Source organism: Sprattus sprattus (assembly GCF_963457725.1).
Source record: "Sprattus sprattus genome assembly, chromosome: 6".
Classification (NCBI taxonomy): domain Eukaryota; kingdom Metazoa; phylum Chordata; class Actinopteri; order Clupeiformes; family Clupeidae; genus Sprattus; species Sprattus sprattus.
This window is the reverse complement of record NC_137925.1, coordinates 371,111-388,610: the sequence shown is the minus strand read 5'-3', so window position 1 is coordinate 388,610 and position 17,500 is coordinate 371,111. Positions and strand designations below refer to the sequence as shown.

The window sequence follows — 17,500 nt, the reverse complement described above, 5'->3', positions numbered from 1 at the left end:
ACAGTTTGGGTTTACATTATTAAGAACATTTATTGCTTGATTATGTATCCCTTGAGGTTACTTAATTACTTCATTAAGAATACTTTTTGCTGTTTGAAGGGCAGTAGGCCACATGGCTGTGGTATGTTGCCTAGTAAGGCTGCAGCATACTCTGCTGCTCCTGGCCCAGACTGGGATAAAGCTGAGTGAATCCCCAAGCTATCATGATTATGGGGGAGATATTACAACCCTCTCAGCATGAGTGACATTCCTGCAGGGACCATGCATCCAACGACTTCCCGCTACAGATGTTTTTAAACGTCTAAGCACATCAAAACGAATGCCTCTAAAGATTTACAGAGGGGCATTTAAAAAAAAAAAAAAAAAAAAAACATACTTGTGTTGCCCGGGCAAAACAAATCACACCACAAAATGTGCAGCTATAAAATGTGTGTGTAGTACTCCCTCCCACACCTGACGGAAAACACGGGGGGGGGGGGGGGGGGGGACGGGACGGCAGCCGGGAATCAAAGAGCCGGCACCTGATATTTAAGAGCTTGCAGCTGGATCTCTCTGTGTGACCACAGTGCCCTGTCTGAGTCAAGCCCTGCAGCATTCCATGATAACATCAGAAAGACCCAGAGAAGAGAAGAGATCAAACTGGGACGCTATTACACAATGCCCCTAGAGGTATATACTATGTACTGCAAGTTCACAAAAAATCACCAGTGAGGATAATTGGGGCAGATCGCAATTCTGTCATGACACTGATGACAATCTTAACTTGACATTCTGTGATCATTCTGTCTCAAAGGTTACACACACAGTATGTCATGGTCTGACTTGAGAATACTCAACACTGTCAAATTATTGTCCACGTTATTGTTCAGAGTCAATGAAGTATGTAGAAGTATAACTGAGAAAAGCTATACATGCCCGTATACATATATAAATGACAATTGCAAGACTACGATGACTGAAACTGCAAGATGTCTTTGGATGAAATGAACGCCTTTACAAAAATGAATCTATCAGTGAGATAGTCTTGCTGTCTGCATGTTGACATTCATACGTATAATTATTTTCCTCTGGAAGTTGTAAAGATTTTGGCTGGGAATAAGAACTGGAAAAATGAGAGTCATCCTTCAAAAAATGTAGTGTGGAGGAAAGTCTAGAACAACGCCCACGCACTGACACTCACTGACTACAGTTTCAGCCCCCCGCATTCGGATTATAAACAGACCATGGAAACTGAGGGTTTTAACTGCTTGTGGATCACAGAGCACAATTTTACCACACAAAGAGTTTGGGTGAGCTAAGACTTCTTCATATTTTTCATGAACACATATGATATATATGATACTGTAAGATTACAATAATTGGCTAACAAGCCTGTGAACAATCAAAATGGACCATCGCATGTGAATAGAAGAATAGAACAAAGGATGATCTTATGTGAACAGAACAAAGAAGGCCCATGAATAAAGCAGACAGTGGTACAAGACCACTCAAGAAACCTCATCAAGCTTGTGAATGGTGTAAATGATTGTGTGTGTGTGTGTGTGTGTGTGTGTGTGTGTGTGTGTGTGTGTGTGTGTGTGTGTGTGTGTGTGTGTGTGTGCTACAATGTATAGAAGGTCGACATTGTTCACGGTCCAGTATCCGTGCAAATGTCAGTGTGTTTCAATACATGACATCACCTGTTGGGATTGGACTCTTTCAGAATGTGCCTATCTGGCCTGAATAGAGAGACAGCTGTTGATAGAACAAGAAAGATAGAAGAGTTAGGATATGGTTAATTGGGCTAAGTGAATAGGAAGCGGTTAGATAGAGTTTGAGGGGAAGTAGGAAGAGACAACAAAATCCAGACAAGCATCCCCAGACACATTATTGAGCTCACAAACATTTTTATGGGACGAGAGACTACCTCTCGAGACAGGTCGTCCCCCCGTTAGTACAATGACTGGCTGGATAACAACAAGCTGGTCATGTTGACAAACCACCAGCAGCACAAAAAAAACCTGAATGGAGCTCCTTGTAATTGCCGCAACCCAGGCGATACCAGTTCAGAGGCAAGTGGGCTTTATTGGGCTGACCCTTTTACACGCACGTGTTACCCAAAATAGCCAGAGTGTCTGTGAGAACGGCCAGCTAGGAGTGGAAATGTGCCACCGCCGGGGTCCCTGTGGAGAGGTGTCCCTCCTGGCCTTCCAGAACAGGAGCTTGCACAAAGATAAAGGATGTCAGATGCGATCGACACAGACACCCCCATGACATCACTCCCCCTGCTAGCTTTTCCCAAGACGACAGCCAAAGCCATGCAACGAGGGAATAGGGGCAGGCACACACACTGAGCCAACACACACTGCAAACACACACACACACACACACACACACACACACACACACACACACACACACGCACACACACACACACACACGCACACACACACATGCATACAAACACACATACACACACATGTCAGTCCACTCAAACACACTGAACCAACATGCTCTGTGCACACAAAACACAGCGACCATCACTGCCAATGATGTCAATCCTTTTCCCCGTAGAGCGGAGCGGCCCAGAGAAACAAACAGTTGCACTCTGGCCTCCTTTTCTCACCGGCCAAAGGGAGGAATGAGGAGTTAATGAGACTCCCATCACATCCAGGCCTTCAAGGGCTCCTTTGACGTGTCAATCTGCCCAAGAGGCTGGGAGGGGAGGCGCAGAGTGAATTGATTGCTCTCCTTTGCCTTTCAGTTGAAATGAACCGAACTCTTCCAAGATAAAGAGAAGGAAAGAAACAGACAGACAGAGAGATTAGACCTTTTTATTTGTAAAATCGTATGTAGGTCAGCCAGTATTTTACAAAATGATGTGTAATGACTTTGAAGTTTCACTAGACCAAACACAAGTGATTATAGCCCATTCTAGAGGACAACAGACAATACTGAACAGAGTAGCCAACTGAATTGGACATCTTGCTGTGTATACCAACATGTAAGATTAAACTACGACGAAATATTACCTTCAGATGTATACCGACATCTAAGATATAATAAGGTCAATTTTTTTCAAAGAATGCTGTGAATTTTATTTCCAGCTTTGTTTATCTCTCATGCAATACAAGACTGCTCTCTGCTGGTGATAATTCTAAAATGCAGCAAATGTGCTGAATGGCAAGGGATTCACTATGCATACGATTTAGTGCAGCCTTGTTTTCTTTAAAAATTACCTGGGCTGAATTTTCTCTTTCATAGACATCAAATAAAAATGCAAAGTAAAACTGTTCAAATGCAGCAGCATTTTTAATTACCCAGACTATCTTCTGGGAAGATTGGTGTTTAATTGGTATTGCCTTTTATTTTTACTAACATATACTGTAAATGCTGTGCTAAAAGTTAACGTGAACCCAATACGTTTTGACCCAAGAGGTCAAGTCTGCCTTTATCGTAGGTCTTCAGAGAATGCCGCAATGCTTCGCGCAGTAATATACCAAGGCCGTGTGTCAAAAGAGACCGTGGAACGACCTCGTTTTCCCAGGTCCGCTATTAAGTGCTGTGTTCTGTACTGGAAGATGACAATTTGTTGAATGGGTCACTTGTCTTTATGAAAAATCACTATTGTAAAATTGCAAAGACATAGCCGAAATAATCCAACACGGTATAACATGTTTGTATTTGAATCTGACCATGGGCACTACTTTTCTTTCGAGCGTAGGGTCGCACAGATCCGCCATTTCGGGCGAGGGCAGGCGCTTTGTTAGCTCTAGAATTACGAAAGAGCGATAACTGCAATTATCGGTGCATCAAGTACTGACTTTAAATGACAGATTTCCAGACCTTGGGGAATATCTTTAGGTGTTGAACTGTTTTAAGCAATTTGACAGAATTTAGTGTTTAAACCAGCCGTTTCCAAAACGGGATTATCTAATCACAGTTGCTGGCTGAGCGGTGTACAGTGTTGTTACTCGTAGCCAGATCCAGAGGTAGCTAGCGCGTTTAGCTCCAAATTTATTTTGGGCTCAACCGCGGTCTCTGGCCTTTTATCAAATTTTCATTCGTTTATATTAAGTAAACTAAACAAGCAACGCTGACGACCACCGTTCGAGAGTCCAAGACCGAAGGGGAGATGGCTAGCTCCGTGGGAAACGTGGCCGACAGCACAGGTAAACATTTATATAGCTGTATAGTTAGCTGAGCTACCTCGCTAGCTAGCTTGTTAACACACGGTGTGGTTGGTGTGCTGATGTAAAATTGTTTTAGTGTTTCTAGGCTTGATGGCGCTTAACCATAGTGTTACTTCATTGGCAGTACTTTCTCATACTTGTGTCAGCGACACAAGGTAGATTTATAACTAGCTATTGACTTGCTTTCAACTCGCTAGCCCTGATGTATTTCTAACGTTAGCCTTACTAATTTTATCAGACAGTTTGGCAGCTACGTTTGCTAACTATGACATCGAAGGTAAAGTTAGCTATCATGTTGAATCTATCCGCTAGCTAATTTGCTAAAGCGACTGTTGTAGCCAATACTTCTGATGTTTATGCTGTCTGATCCCTATATACGCCCTTCTGTCATGTATTAACGAATGATTGTGTGTGTCCAATTATTCCCCAGTGTCGTCTCGCCTTGTTTTCTGGCGAGTGCAGTGAAATATGTTCTTGAAAACGCTGACAGCCTTCCCGTTCCCTTCCAGACCTTTCTCTCGTATTCACTTCCCACCAATACCCACTGAACGTTTATTCTAATTTTGCCGCTGCCTTAATATATATGCCTGCATGCTATTAATGCTACTTTACTTGATCCCCCTTTGCAATGTCACGGGTCATTTCTGCCCATTGAAAATGATAGTGATCGTTGTGTGTAAGTTTACGTAACGTCATGCAGGCATAACGTTACTATTTGAGTGCGTGTGCGCGTGCAAGCAAGCATTGATCGTTTTTGCACGTTTCCGTACATATCAATTTTTTACCACACTGAAGTAGCAACAAAATGTGAGAACATTCTGAGTTTACACTCTCGAAGGGTAACCTCCATAGACCCTTGCAGTATTCCACTGCTTTTGAAAATGATCTCCCTTCTAAACGCCTGCTGGCGGAAACCCACACACCACATTGCCTGCTTCGCGCCATTCACACATAGGCCTGCCCTACACCATCCAATTCATCAACACAACACATCACCAACACCATCCTCCATTTTCTTTAGCACATGTGTTTTTCTGTTTTTCTGTTGTGATTTATTGATTTCATTTATTTACATATCATGTTTTTGTTTTATTTTCTCAACTATTATTTTCAGTTCTTCTAACATTATTGTTCTCCCCCCCCCCCCCCCCCCTCCCTCCCTCCCTCCCTCCCTACCCCTTCTGGGCTCCCCCTCCTTGGGTTGTGTTGGTGCTCCAGAACCCACCAAACGTGTGCTTTCCTTCCAAGGGTTGGCGGAGCTGGCCCATCGCGAGTACCAGTCAGGCGACTTCGAGGCCGCCGAGCGCCACTGCATGCAGCTATGGCGGCAGGAACCGGACAACACTGGCGTGCTGCTGCTGCTCTCGTCCATCCACTTCCAGTGCCGACGCTTGGACAGGTGAGTCTAAAGGCCGAAATATACTTCAACGACTCCGTTATTCCGTGGTCACGCAGTTGCCTCGATGGACTCATTTTCATTTGTGGTTCTCCGACGGTTGTGGGCGTTTTAAAGCATTGATACTGGTGTATTGACGGAGTCGGATAGTTACAAAATTTGGGAGGTGCAAATTGCGCTTATGGACACAGTAAAGCAGGGGGTGCCCTAGGGGAGGTCCCTGGGGTGCACAACAACCAAGAGGTTGCTCTGTCTCAGTTTTGTGGGATATTATTGGTTGTAAAGAGCTCTGTGTTTAGGCTCCTACATGCTGTCCTTTGCTCATGCTTTTGTGATTCCCTTTGTGTGATTCCCTTTACACTGGTGTGTGTTTGCACACACACCTGTCAGCTACTTAATCTGATCTGACTGTGACTTCTGACTGCGTGTGTGTGTGTGTGTGTGTGTGAGAGATAAGCCTGAGTCACTCGTGCGAGCTGAGGTGTTGCCAGGCTTTACTTGCGATCTCTTCCTCTCCCTCTGGGTTGGCACAGGGTGGTGCCAGTCATCGGTTCTATTCTTGGATGGTGCGGTGGTGTGTCCGGTTTGGCAGGATCCAATTCAAATTCAGATCGTGATGCAATGAAATGGAAATCATTTCCTGGTCTCACAAAATAACCGTTGAGGCATTGTCAAAGCGTGGGACTGAACAAAGAACTAATGTGTTCTCTGATACACCTGTTCTATACTGTCGTGCACAGTAATCATAGAGTAAAATGCAGAAGTCCTGCAGAAGTGCAACTTAATGTGCTGTCTTTAATATTGGGTGTGTGTGTGTGTGTGTGTGTGTTGTTGTCCATATCTCCTTGAGTTGACTTTGTAGAGGTGGAGAATCTAAAGGTTGCCATGTGTTTGCCCTCCACTATAGACTGAACCTGCTGCTTTCATCCAGTACTGCTACCTCTGGGTGATGGTTGAGTAGGATAAAATGTATATGTTTCTCATTTAATTCATCAGGTTAGTATAGTATTCCATAGTATAACTTCAATTGAATTGGTAAATGAGTTGACCATGTGTTCTGTCTGACCTGTTGAAATGTTGGTATGAGATAAGTCACCCAAGGCTTGGGGTAAGGGGATCCTATGTAAATATTCTTATCTATAGTGAAGGCCAGGTGGCTACATTGTAAGATGCCTAAGGAGGAGTCTGGAGAACTATAAGAGGTGACTATGCACAGAGGAGTTTGAGTTTGTTACTGATTGTAATGATTGTAACAGTGCTCCCGATATCGTTAATAAATCCGCAGTACCACTCCAGTTGTCTGTAAGTCATTTTGACCACAGGTGTCCTCATCACAACATTCAGAAGGTTGATGGAATGAACCAAGGAGGACTTTTAATTTAACCCTTGGTTGTTTAATCCTTATAACTGCTGAAGCACGCAGGCTTTAAGACTTGAGTGACGCACACCGCTAAGCCTGTAGCATGTAGCATTGGTTACATGTGCTCAGTATGTATCAGTGGTGTGTATTTATTTAGTGTCTCATGCCTGTGAGTCCACTGTGTGCTGAGATACTTCTGCTTCTGCTTGGCAGGGCGTTATCACAACTCTGCATAGACTGGCTATGCCCATTCCACTGCCCTCACTGCCCATTCCACTGCCCTCACTGCCCATTCCACTGCTCTCTCAACCCCATCTGCCCATTTCACTGCCCATAACACTGCCCATTCCACTGCCCTCACTGCCCATTACACTGCTCTCATCTGCCCCATCTGCCCATTCCACTGCCCTCACTGCCCATTCCACTGCCCTCACTGCCCTCACTGCCCATTACACTGCTCATTACACTGCTCTCATCTGCCCCATCTGCCCATTCCACTGCCCTCACTGCCCATTCCACTGCCCTCACTGCCCATTACACTACTCTCATCTGCCCCATCTGCCCATTCCACTGCCCTCACTGCCCATTCCACTGCCCTCACTGCCCTCACTGCCCATTCCACTGCTCTCATCTGCCCCATCTGCCCATTCCACTGCCCTCACTGCCCATTCCACTGCCCTCACTGTCCATTCCACTGCTCTCTTGGCCCCATCTGCTGTGTGAGTCATGTCTTGTGAAATCGTCATGTTCAGTATGTGTGAGATGTTTAAAGTGCTTTAGTAGTGATAAGGGGACAATTTAAGCCATGGTTGAGTGATCCATACCAGACAAGACAAGTCCCAACTTTTTTCTATCCATACCCTTTCTTTTCTTTGTATACCCATTAGGGCTGTAACGATACACCTACCTCACGATTCGATTCGTATCACGATTCTTGACCCACGGTTCGATACACCCCACGATATTATTATTATTATTTAAATTTTTTACCTCGCGATTTTTAAAATATATTTTCTAATTCACATTATAATAAGTATGAGCTATAAAAAAATGAAGAAACAATTTATAACCAAATATTGAGGTTTTTATTACTCAAAGCAATGCTGTTAAAAAAACATTCAACAAACTTCGGAACCTGTTATCTATCTGCAGAGCAAATGTCAGGCTCATACAAAAACATTAACGTGAATTAATTGATGCTAATACCTAGCGCGGTCTCTATAGGATTTCCCGTGTACGTTAGCATTAAGCTAACATATTTTCTACCACAGTAAAACATGCAATACTATGTGATTGTTTTTAGAACACGAATGTTACGTGATGAGATTACTAAAATGTAGTCTGCATGTCTGCTCAGTTTAGCAGTGCTACCCAAGCAAAGGTTTGAAAAGAACTTCAAGCTTCAGACTTTCTGTTAGGGAAACAGCTTTCTATCTGCCAAGCAAATGGCAGGCTCATGACAACACGCGCGCAACCTTTGGGAGCATGAACTGCACTGAGTACATTTTGCAGCCGCCTTTACTAGCGAACCACACTTTTTGTATCACGTAACCGCTGAGGGGATGTCGCGGTTCTGCCTCCTAGCATCGCGATGCAGGTTCGTGGCCCAGAGTGTCGCGATTTCTCGGTTCGATCCAATATCGTTACAGCCCTAATACCCATACATTTTCTTTAAGTAGTGCCTTTGGCCTTTGTTCATGGTTTGTGTTTGCTTATATCTGTCCCTTCCTCTCTCTGTCTATCTCTCCATCTCTCCCTTCCTCTCTCTGTCTATCTCCCCTCTCTCCCTTCCTCTCTCTGTCTATCTCTCCCTTCCTCTCTCTGTCTATCTCTCCATCTCTCCTTCTCCAGGTCGGCCCACTTCAGTACCCTGGCCATAAAGCAGAATCCGATGCTGGCGGAGGCCTACTCCAACCTGGGGAACGTGTACAAGGAGCGCGGTCAGCTCCAGGAGGCCATCGAGCACTACCGCCACGCGCTGCGCCTCAAGCCCGACTTCATCGACGGCTACATCAACCTGGCCGCCGCGCTGGTCGCCGCCGGAGACATGGAGGGTGCTGTGCAGGCCTACGTCTCGGCTCTGCAGTATAACCCTGTGAGTGCTGGAGTGAGTGCAATCTTTTCCGACCTCCGCAAATATACACACACTCACACACACACACATATATATCACTGCGTCAACATTAGCTTTAGCATTAGCATTACAGCGTGAGTGAAGTTGTTCTTATGCTCAATATCACTCACTTTCTCACACACACACACACACACACACACACACACACACACACATTCCTTAGTCTTGGCCCAAAGCACATTCACACACATCGACCTGTAATAGAAAGTGGTCACCACAATCATGTCTGTCTGTACGGATCACATGGTTGTCACTTTTACTAAATGCAAATGTAATGATGAACGGCCCTCTTGTTTTCTGTGTGTTTGTAGGATCTGTATTGTGTGCGCAGTGACCTTGGTAACCTGTTGAAGGCTCTTGGTCGTTTGGAGGAGGCTAAGGTATGTTTCATCGGGTCCATCCTGCTTGGTCGCATCAAGCTTTCTCATTTTATTTCCTTTTTAGTTTTGTTTTCTATTATTTCATTTAGTAAACATTTTTGTAGACAGGATTTTTCCCTCCCTTTTTTTAATGTCTTTTTCTGCCAACTGTCCCCATCCATCCCCATCCCTTTTTGACTCCTGTGGCCCCCCCCATTGGGATCGGAGGTTTTTAAAAATGTTTTTTTCTATATAGATGGGGCGTCCCCCTCCTCTATGGAGTTGAGGCTGTGGCAGTAACGCCCCTCCCCTCCCCTCCCCCTGGTCCACTGCTGGCTCAGACGAAGCACCTTTAGTCTGCAGCAGCAGCAGCGTTCATCCAGAGCCACGCCCTCCTGTCAGTCTCACAAGAACACAACTGCTTAAGAAACCAGTCCTGCTGGCCAGTCTATCCTGTCTTGGACATTCATTCTTGCAGATTTGCATATAAGGGTAGTTTTTTTATTTCTTCAAGTCAAGATTTTTTTATATTAGGTAGTATACAGTTCAGTTAAACACCCATCTTTGGACAGAGAGCAGTTTTTGCTCATTTTTTTTATAATAGTTTTTGTACTTTTTATCAAGTTTTTGTAGAAATAAGAGTAGTGCCATCTTCATGCTTTCACCTTCATCCCAGAACCCTCCATCCCCCCGCCCTCAAAGCCTTGTGCTTTACCCCAGCCTGGTCTCTATCAGGTCCTGGCCTCTATCAGGTCCTGTCCTCTATCAGGTCCTGTCCTCTATCAGGTCCTGGCCTCTATCAGGTCCTGTCCTCACAGGAAGAAAGGCTGTACTCTAGCCAATCAGGCTCCTATGCAGACCTCTCTTCTGACCAAATTCAACATGGCTGCCAGTGATGCAGTGTCCTGTGGAGGGATAAAGCTGGCTCAGTCTTTACAGAACCACTGGACTGGCGGAGATAGTGATATCTGCTATGCACCGTAAATAAGATGGCTTCTAACCTTACCCACCCCATCTGCCGCTCACCTGCGCAATAAACTCCAATTAGGAAAGTTACACACCTTACACACCAAATTTATGTAAAGGTCACGCTCTGATGACCAACAAGAACATTTACATTTCTTCTAGCTTTGAGAGGAGGAATTGTTTCTCTTCACTTGATGTAGGGGGTTAGGGTTAGCCACCATTAAGCTAACCACCGTCAGCTAACCCTAGCCACCATTAGCCACCCGTATGTTGGGGTCCACCTGCGGTGACGTGAAGGATGGGGCTCCTGCGAGGGGCGTGCCCCTCTCTTGGTTAGAAGCCACCTTATTGGTTCCAGAGGGGGAGGGGGGCGTGGGCAAGGCAGAAAGGGAGCGGCCAGCGTCCGCCCTCCGGCCCTACCCACTGGTTGTGTTGCCCCTCCCCTCGCGCGCCCGCTCAGGTCTAGTGGAGTGCGCGCGCCAACGAGCTGCCTGCCTGACCCCTCAGCCGTGCACACACACACACACGCGCACACTCAAGGGGGAGACCACAGAACAGCAACCTACCCACTCAGTCAATTTAGTCCTCCAACCAACTCGTTTAGCACTGCATAGCCGGCTGAAATACCAGCCTGTATTTAATCTCCCATTGCAGTGCCATAGTTGGTTGCCTTGTCTGTCCTACAGACAATGGCTGGTTAAGTAACTGGCATTTGAGTGGGTGCGATTCCAGCCCCCCCCATCTTCACCTGCCCCCCACCTCAAACCCGTTGGCTCCTCCCCCAAGGCTGCGCCAGGCAGGCAGCTCCAACTCTGCGCTCCACTGCAAGCCAACGTCGCTGGGCTAGAGAGAGAGAACCCACCCGCGCGCCACCAGCGACACGATTGACCTCTTTATTTCAGAGCTGTGGAGGCTTCTAGAACAAACAAAGAACATAAACCCCTCCCACACCCCCTTCAGGATTCTCTCCTCTCCCATTGGCCAGGATTCAGGAAATGCAGGAAAGGATAAAGAATCACAATGTATGTACAATTATGATTAGTTTTTTTTTGTCTAGGTTCCTTTGCAAGAAAAAACAAAGAACAATGAGTTAAAATGAATCGGCAGATAAGAAAGTAAAGAGTTAATGGTTTTAATATCCCCCCTATTTGCCTCTAATCAGGCAATGATTTGGTGATCCACCCAAAGCACTGTCATCAGTTTGTGGGGGGGGAAGATCAAGCCAGATGGCCTCCCTCCTTTTCTTTTAATTGGATTCAAAACATCGAAGCAAATTGGATCCGAAGTGATCATAGTCCAAAGCCTTTCTTCTCTCCTGCTCTGCTCTTGTCCTCCCTTTGCAAACTTTTTCTCCCCCTTATCGCAGACATTTAAATGTATTTGCATGAGTTTAAGATGTGGACAAAGCTTAAGATAGCTTATTTTCATTTCAAGTTGTATTTTTTTTACTTTTTTTTTTTTTTCGTTTGGTGTGTGGATATCTTTTTTTTTTGTACATCCATTTGAAAAACAGAAAAACTGTTAATGAATTGCCAACTTTTACTAACGGTCTTTTCTTCTTATTTTGTCTCTTTTGGTTTTTTTCTTCCACGACTGATATTGTTATTTAGAAGGTTTCAGGTGGGTGGCCTTCCTCCAGCTCAGGTGTGGTCCGCCGGAGCGTCAGTAGGCCACCAACAGGCCTCACCTCTCCCCTCTGCAGCGGCTGCCCATGACACAGTCCCCAAATATGGTAACGGGTTTGTAACTGCCAGCAAAAAAAACAAAACAGAAAACAGCACTAAAGACAAAAAAAAAAAAAAAAAACGAGAAACAAGAGAAATATTAAAACTCTTCCTCCTTCACGCTAAAATGAGTTCTGCTGTCTAATGGCTTCCTTTGGAAGAAAGCATTTACTAATAGCGAAGAGAAACATGTAAATGGACAAATACGTAACTTTGCAGAAAGTCATATCGACCCTCTTGCTGAAGCTGTTAGAAGAGCAAAAAAAAAAAGCATAAACCCCCCAACAAAAGGAGAAAAAAATGGATTGGATGCAGTTAAGCACCAAGCAAGCTAAGCACAAAAAAAAGGAAAAGTAAGAAAACCCTCTAACTCTGACTTGATGGTGGTTTCCTCCTGTTGATCAGTTGCTTTGTTTGTTTGTTTGTTCTCCTGTATGATTATGATTTGTATTTTTTCTTCTGGGCCGGTGGGAGCTGCTGCTGCTGCTGCGGCCGCCGCCCTGCGTTGAGTGCTGAAGCAGGGGCGCAGCAGAGAGAGGCGCAGCAGCACGCGCTGTGGGTCCTGCAGTGCGCATGGGCCGCGCTGGCGACCCTCTGGAGCCAAAACAGAGGCGCGCGCTCGCTGAACTCACCCCCCTCCAAAGTCCCAGCGAAGACCCTCCCCCCAAACTCCCCAACCCCCCTACCTCCCCCCCTCCCCCTCCCTCCCAACCCCCCTCCACCACCCCCGGCCTGCCCGCAGCTCGCCCCCCAGGCCAGATGAAACCTCCTCCTCCTAGCCTGGCACCCTGAGAGAGGCGCATCTCCCTCTAGCTCTGATTGGCATCCACTGTTACCATAGTGATTCATCTCCCTCTAGCTCTGATTGGCATCCACTGTTACCATAGTGATTCAGTATGAAGTCTTTAATGAAGCTTCAACTACACATAGCCACTCACACACACACAGACACACACACACACACACACACACACACACACAGACACACACACACACACACACACACACACACACACACACACACACACACACACTCATTGTGTTTAGCTCCTCACGGTGTGTTTCTGCGTCTGAGGCGAGTGGGGGTGTCGTGGAGGGTGCCAGTCTGGTTCCGGGGTCGAGGGGACATCTGGCTGCCCCCCCGTGGGGGTGTGCAGTGGGCCTAGCGCGCCGGAGTGGGCGCCCGCGAGTAGGACACCGCCATGTGACCAACGCAGTAGGTCAGCGCCTGCGGCCGCGCCAGCGTCATAGCGATGCCCTTTGACCCCTCCCATATGCGGGAGGGGGTGGGCTCACAGCGCACGCTTTACAGGGACCTCCGCACACACTCACCCCCCGCATCCAAGGTTGTGTAGCCGAGCCCAGAGCCCAGAGAGCGCTCATGAGCAGCCACATTCATAGATCAACTAGTCATGCCTGTTTTGGCTCTGCTATCAGACTGAAATGTGTACAAATAGTATACGGATTTAGTGTTTTAAAAAAATAACCTTGGCTGTTTTTTGAGATTTTAACCGCTGGGCTGCCCCCTGTGACTCACTCACACATATGTGTTGTTTTTGCAGTGAGAAAGGGGGCCTGAACTCTCTGAATGTGGGGGTGGGGCGTGTGTGTTGGTCGGAGCCGCGCAGCGTAGGGAATAAAGCGTGCAGCTTTGGCGCAGCAGACACTCGCGCACGCAGGCCCTCACTGCAGGCTCACCTTTTGCCTTCAGCCAGGACGGACACTAATGGCCTTTATCTCTGCTTCCCTCCCCCTTTGCTTTTTCTTTTATTCACTCTTATCTTTTTTTATTTTCATTTTATTTTTTACAACTACCCCTCCATCTTCCTCTTCTTGCCTTGCTCTTCTTGGCCTTGTCCTCTTCCTTTTTCTGCCTTTTCTGTCGTTTTTTTCTCCTCTCCTCCTCTTCCTCCTGCTCTCCCTGGCTCTGGTTCTTCTCCCACTCAAGGCTTGCTATCTGAAGGCTATCGAGACCCAGCCCAACTTTGCCGTGGCCTGGAGCAACCTGGGCTGTGTGTTCAACGCGCAGGGAGAGATCTGGCTGGCCATACATCACTTTGAGAAGGTGAGCGCTGAAAGAGCAAGGGAGAAGTGTGTCCAAAAAGGAGCAATACAGGGGAGAGAGGCAGACAGAAGGGGGAGAGAGGGAGAGAGACAGGGTAGAGAGTGTGTTCAACGCCCAGGGAGAGCTCTGGCTGGTCATACATCACTTTGAGAAGGTGAGCTCTGATGTGACGGGGAGTGACAACGTTATCTTCATACCTGCAGCCACATCCTCCAGAACCCGGATGACGTGTCGGCATGAGGATCTTGATGGGTTCTTAAAATGGACATTTTTTTAATTCTGATGACCTTAGGCAGGCTGGCACACAGATATGAGCACCTCTGCTTTGGGGTGTCATGATGCATCTGGAATAAGTGTTTCCTGTTTATGGATGTGCTCACTGCTCATGTATTGACTGAGTGGTCTTTTGTTCCTTTTGTCACAGGCTGTAACTCTTGATCCAAACTTCTTGGATGCCTACATTAATTTGGGAAATGTCCTGAAAGAGGCTCGCATATTTGACCGGTAAGATTTAGCATCTTGAAGCATTTTTAAAATATACAAGCTAACTATTTGGGATTGACTGAGCAGCATCCTACTATGTCCAATTATTCAATGTGCATGACTGAACAAATGGAACCCTCCTCAACCCCCTCCTCCTCTCTCACCCCTCCACCCCCCCCCCCTCTCTCTCTCCAGTGCCGTGGCGGGCTACCTGCGCGCCCTGAGCCTGAGCCCCAACCACGCGGTCGTCCATGGCAACCTGGCTTGTGTGTACTACGAGCAGGGTCTGATCGACCTGGCCATCGACACATACCGCCGGGCCATTGAGCTGCAGCCACACTTCCCAGACGCTTACTGTAACCTGGCTAATGCTCTGAAGGAGAAGGGCAATGTAAGCAGCTTTGTGGTGTTTGTGTTTGTCCCTTCAATGGGTGTGGTACAGATATCACCTACCCACGCACATGTTCACTCCAGATACATACATCTACCTTTTTAAATCCCTAAACCAACCACCTTAACTGTTTTCAGGACCCTAAACCAGCAGAGGTCTTAATAAAAGGTGAAACTTGCCTGCTTCATGTTGGTCCTGATAAACTGTGTGTGTGTGTGTGTGTGTGTGTGTGTGTGCTGTAGGTGTCTGAAGCAGAGGAGTGCTACAACACAGCCCTCAGGTTGTGCCCCACCCACGCAGACTCCCTCAATAACCTGGCCAACATCAAGCGTGAGCAGGGCAACATCGAGGAGGCCGTGCAGCTCTACAGGAAGGCCCTGGAGGTGAGGAGAAGGGTTCAGGGGTCACTTACCTGTAAGATGGTTCATCACTTCATCGCAGCTGGTCTGTTAGGTGTATATCATAAGGCATCCTAAGCAGTGCTACTTTGAGGTTTTGTTATGTTTAGGAGATGGCCTAGTTATTCAGAAAGTCCCTGGAGGAAGAGCTGTGGGTTTAGAAATGATTGGTGTTGGGATAATATTATTCAATTCAATTCAATTTTATTTGTATAGCGCCATAACAATACAATTGGCTCTAGGCGCTTAACAGAGCCCAGAGCCTGAACCCCCTTATGGGTTTGAGTTATTCTAGCATGGAGTTCACTGTAGAAGTGCTCTCTGATTCAGATGTAGAGTTAACACAAGGAAAGGAGTTCTGATTATCATAGGGGAAGCTTTTTGACTGGTGTGAGGAGGTAGTTTCAGGACTTGCAGGTAATGGGTTCAGGTTCGAGGTTGGTAATAAAAGAAGCTATAAAAATAGGATGAATGACGGTAGAACTGGTATTTGAGTCTTGGTGATGGTGACAACAAGCTTTACCACGTGTGTGTGTGTGTGTGTGTGCCTTCAGGTGTTCCCTGAGTTTGCCGCGGCCCACTCCAACCTGGCCAGTGTCCTGCAGCAGCAGGGGAAGCTGCAGGAGGCGCTCATGCACTACAAGGAGGCCATCAGGTAACGTCTGCACAGCTGTCAGCGCATTTCACATCAGCATGAGTCCATGTCTGTTACAGATACTGTAAGAAGTAGACCCTTGGGTTTTTGGAATACTTTACCTTTTACTTGGGAGAAAATGTCTATTCAATCACCATAGGAGCCACCACTCTCTTCTCTTCATTCGTGTTGGACAGTCAACACCTCTTTTGAATCCTGATAATAATATAGTCTGATTGTTTCTGCTGATGATCAATATCATTTCATCATTCGTCCTGACCTAGGATCAGCCCTACGTTTGCGGACGCCTACTCCAACATGGGGAACACTCTGAAGGAGATGCAGGATGTGCAGGGAGCGCTGCAGTGCTACACGCGCGCCATTCAGATCAACCCCGCCTTCGCCGACGCTCACAGCAACCTGGCCTCCATCCACAAGGTGCACAGCCAGGCTCCGCTGCCGTCATCTCCGCCACACCCACTGCATTAGAATGTGTTGCTTTACATTCAGGGCTCATAGATAGATAAATGAGATGGATAGATAAGATGGATAGATAAATACTTTATTAATCCCGTGGGGAAATTCTGGGATCTTGCAGCTCTCACATATTTACAATAATTGCAAACAAATATAAACAGACATTTTGATACAATACAAACAATAAAAGTAGCTGCTCTATATTGAATTTGTCAGGTTTGGAGGTTCTTATTTGTTTTATTAATTTGTATTTCTCCTCTTATTCATGTGCAGGACTCTGGTAACATCCCAGAAGCCATTGCGTCGTACCGCACGGCGCTGAAGCTGAAGCCTGACTTCCCTGACGCCTACTGCAACCTGGCACACTGCCTACAGGTGAGCCCTACTGCAACCTGGCACACTGCCTACAGGTGAGCCCTACTGCAACCCGGCACACTGCCTACAGGTGAGCCCTGCATAATACTGCAACCTGGCACACTGCCTACAGGTGAGCCCTGCATAATACTGCAACCTGGCACACTGCCTACAGGTGAGCCCTGCATAATACTGCAACCTGGCACACTGCCTACAGGTGAGCCCTACTGCAACCTGGCACACTGCCTACAGGTGAGCCCTGCATAATACTGCAACCTGGCACACTGCCTACAGGTGAGCCCTACTGCAACCTGGCACACTGCCTACAGGTGAGCCCTGCATAATACTGCAACCTGGCACACTGCCTACAGGTGAGCCCTGCATAATACTGCAACCTGGCACACTGCCTACAGGTGAGCCCTGCATAATACTGCAACCTGGCGCACTGCCTACAGGTGAGCCCTGCCCTGCTCGCTGCTCATTGGCTCTGAGAGTGGTGTTACATGCCCTGCTCGCTGCTCATTGGCTCTGAGAGTGTGAGGTTACATGCCCTGCTCGCTGCTCATTGGCTCTGAGAGTGTGAGGTT

The 17,500-nt window shown here is 46.9% G+C and overlaps 1 protein-coding gene across 4 annotated transcripts in view; it reads left to right on the top strand.

Moving 5' to 3' along the window:
* The first annotated feature begins 3,717 nt into the window (after positions 1 to 3,717).
* The window catches only part of LOC308366967 (UDP-N-acetylglucosamine--peptide N-acetylglucosaminyltransferase 110 kDa subunit), a 23,600-nt gene continuing 9,817 nt past the window's right edge, over positions 3,718 to 17,500 (top strand). The window contains exons 1-11 of one of the 4 annotated variants that reach the window (XM_080840786.1): positions 3,718 to 4,151; positions 5,421 to 5,571; positions 8,780 to 9,023; positions 9,374 to 9,442; positions 14,060 to 14,176; positions 14,601 to 14,680; positions 14,855 to 15,050; positions 15,293 to 15,433; positions 16,003 to 16,103; positions 16,367 to 16,520; positions 16,833 to 16,934. In XM_080840786.1, coding sequence (XP_080696912.1) covers positions 4,115 to 4,151; positions 5,421 to 5,571; positions 8,780 to 9,023; positions 9,374 to 9,442; positions 14,060 to 14,176; positions 14,601 to 14,680; positions 14,855 to 15,050; positions 15,293 to 15,433; positions 16,003 to 16,103; positions 16,367 to 16,520; positions 16,833 to 16,934 — 1,392 coding nt within the window. In that variant the 5' untranslated portion in view covers positions 3,718 to 4,114. Of the gene's footprint in view, positions 4,152 to 5,390; positions 5,572 to 8,779; positions 9,036 to 9,373; positions 9,443 to 14,059; positions 14,177 to 14,600; positions 14,681 to 14,854; positions 15,051 to 15,292; positions 15,434 to 16,002; positions 16,104 to 16,366; positions 16,521 to 16,832; positions 16,935 to 17,500 lie in introns of all 4 variants that reach the window. The other 3 variants (XM_080840785.1, XM_080840784.1, XM_080840783.1) reach the window with 3 other exon arrangements.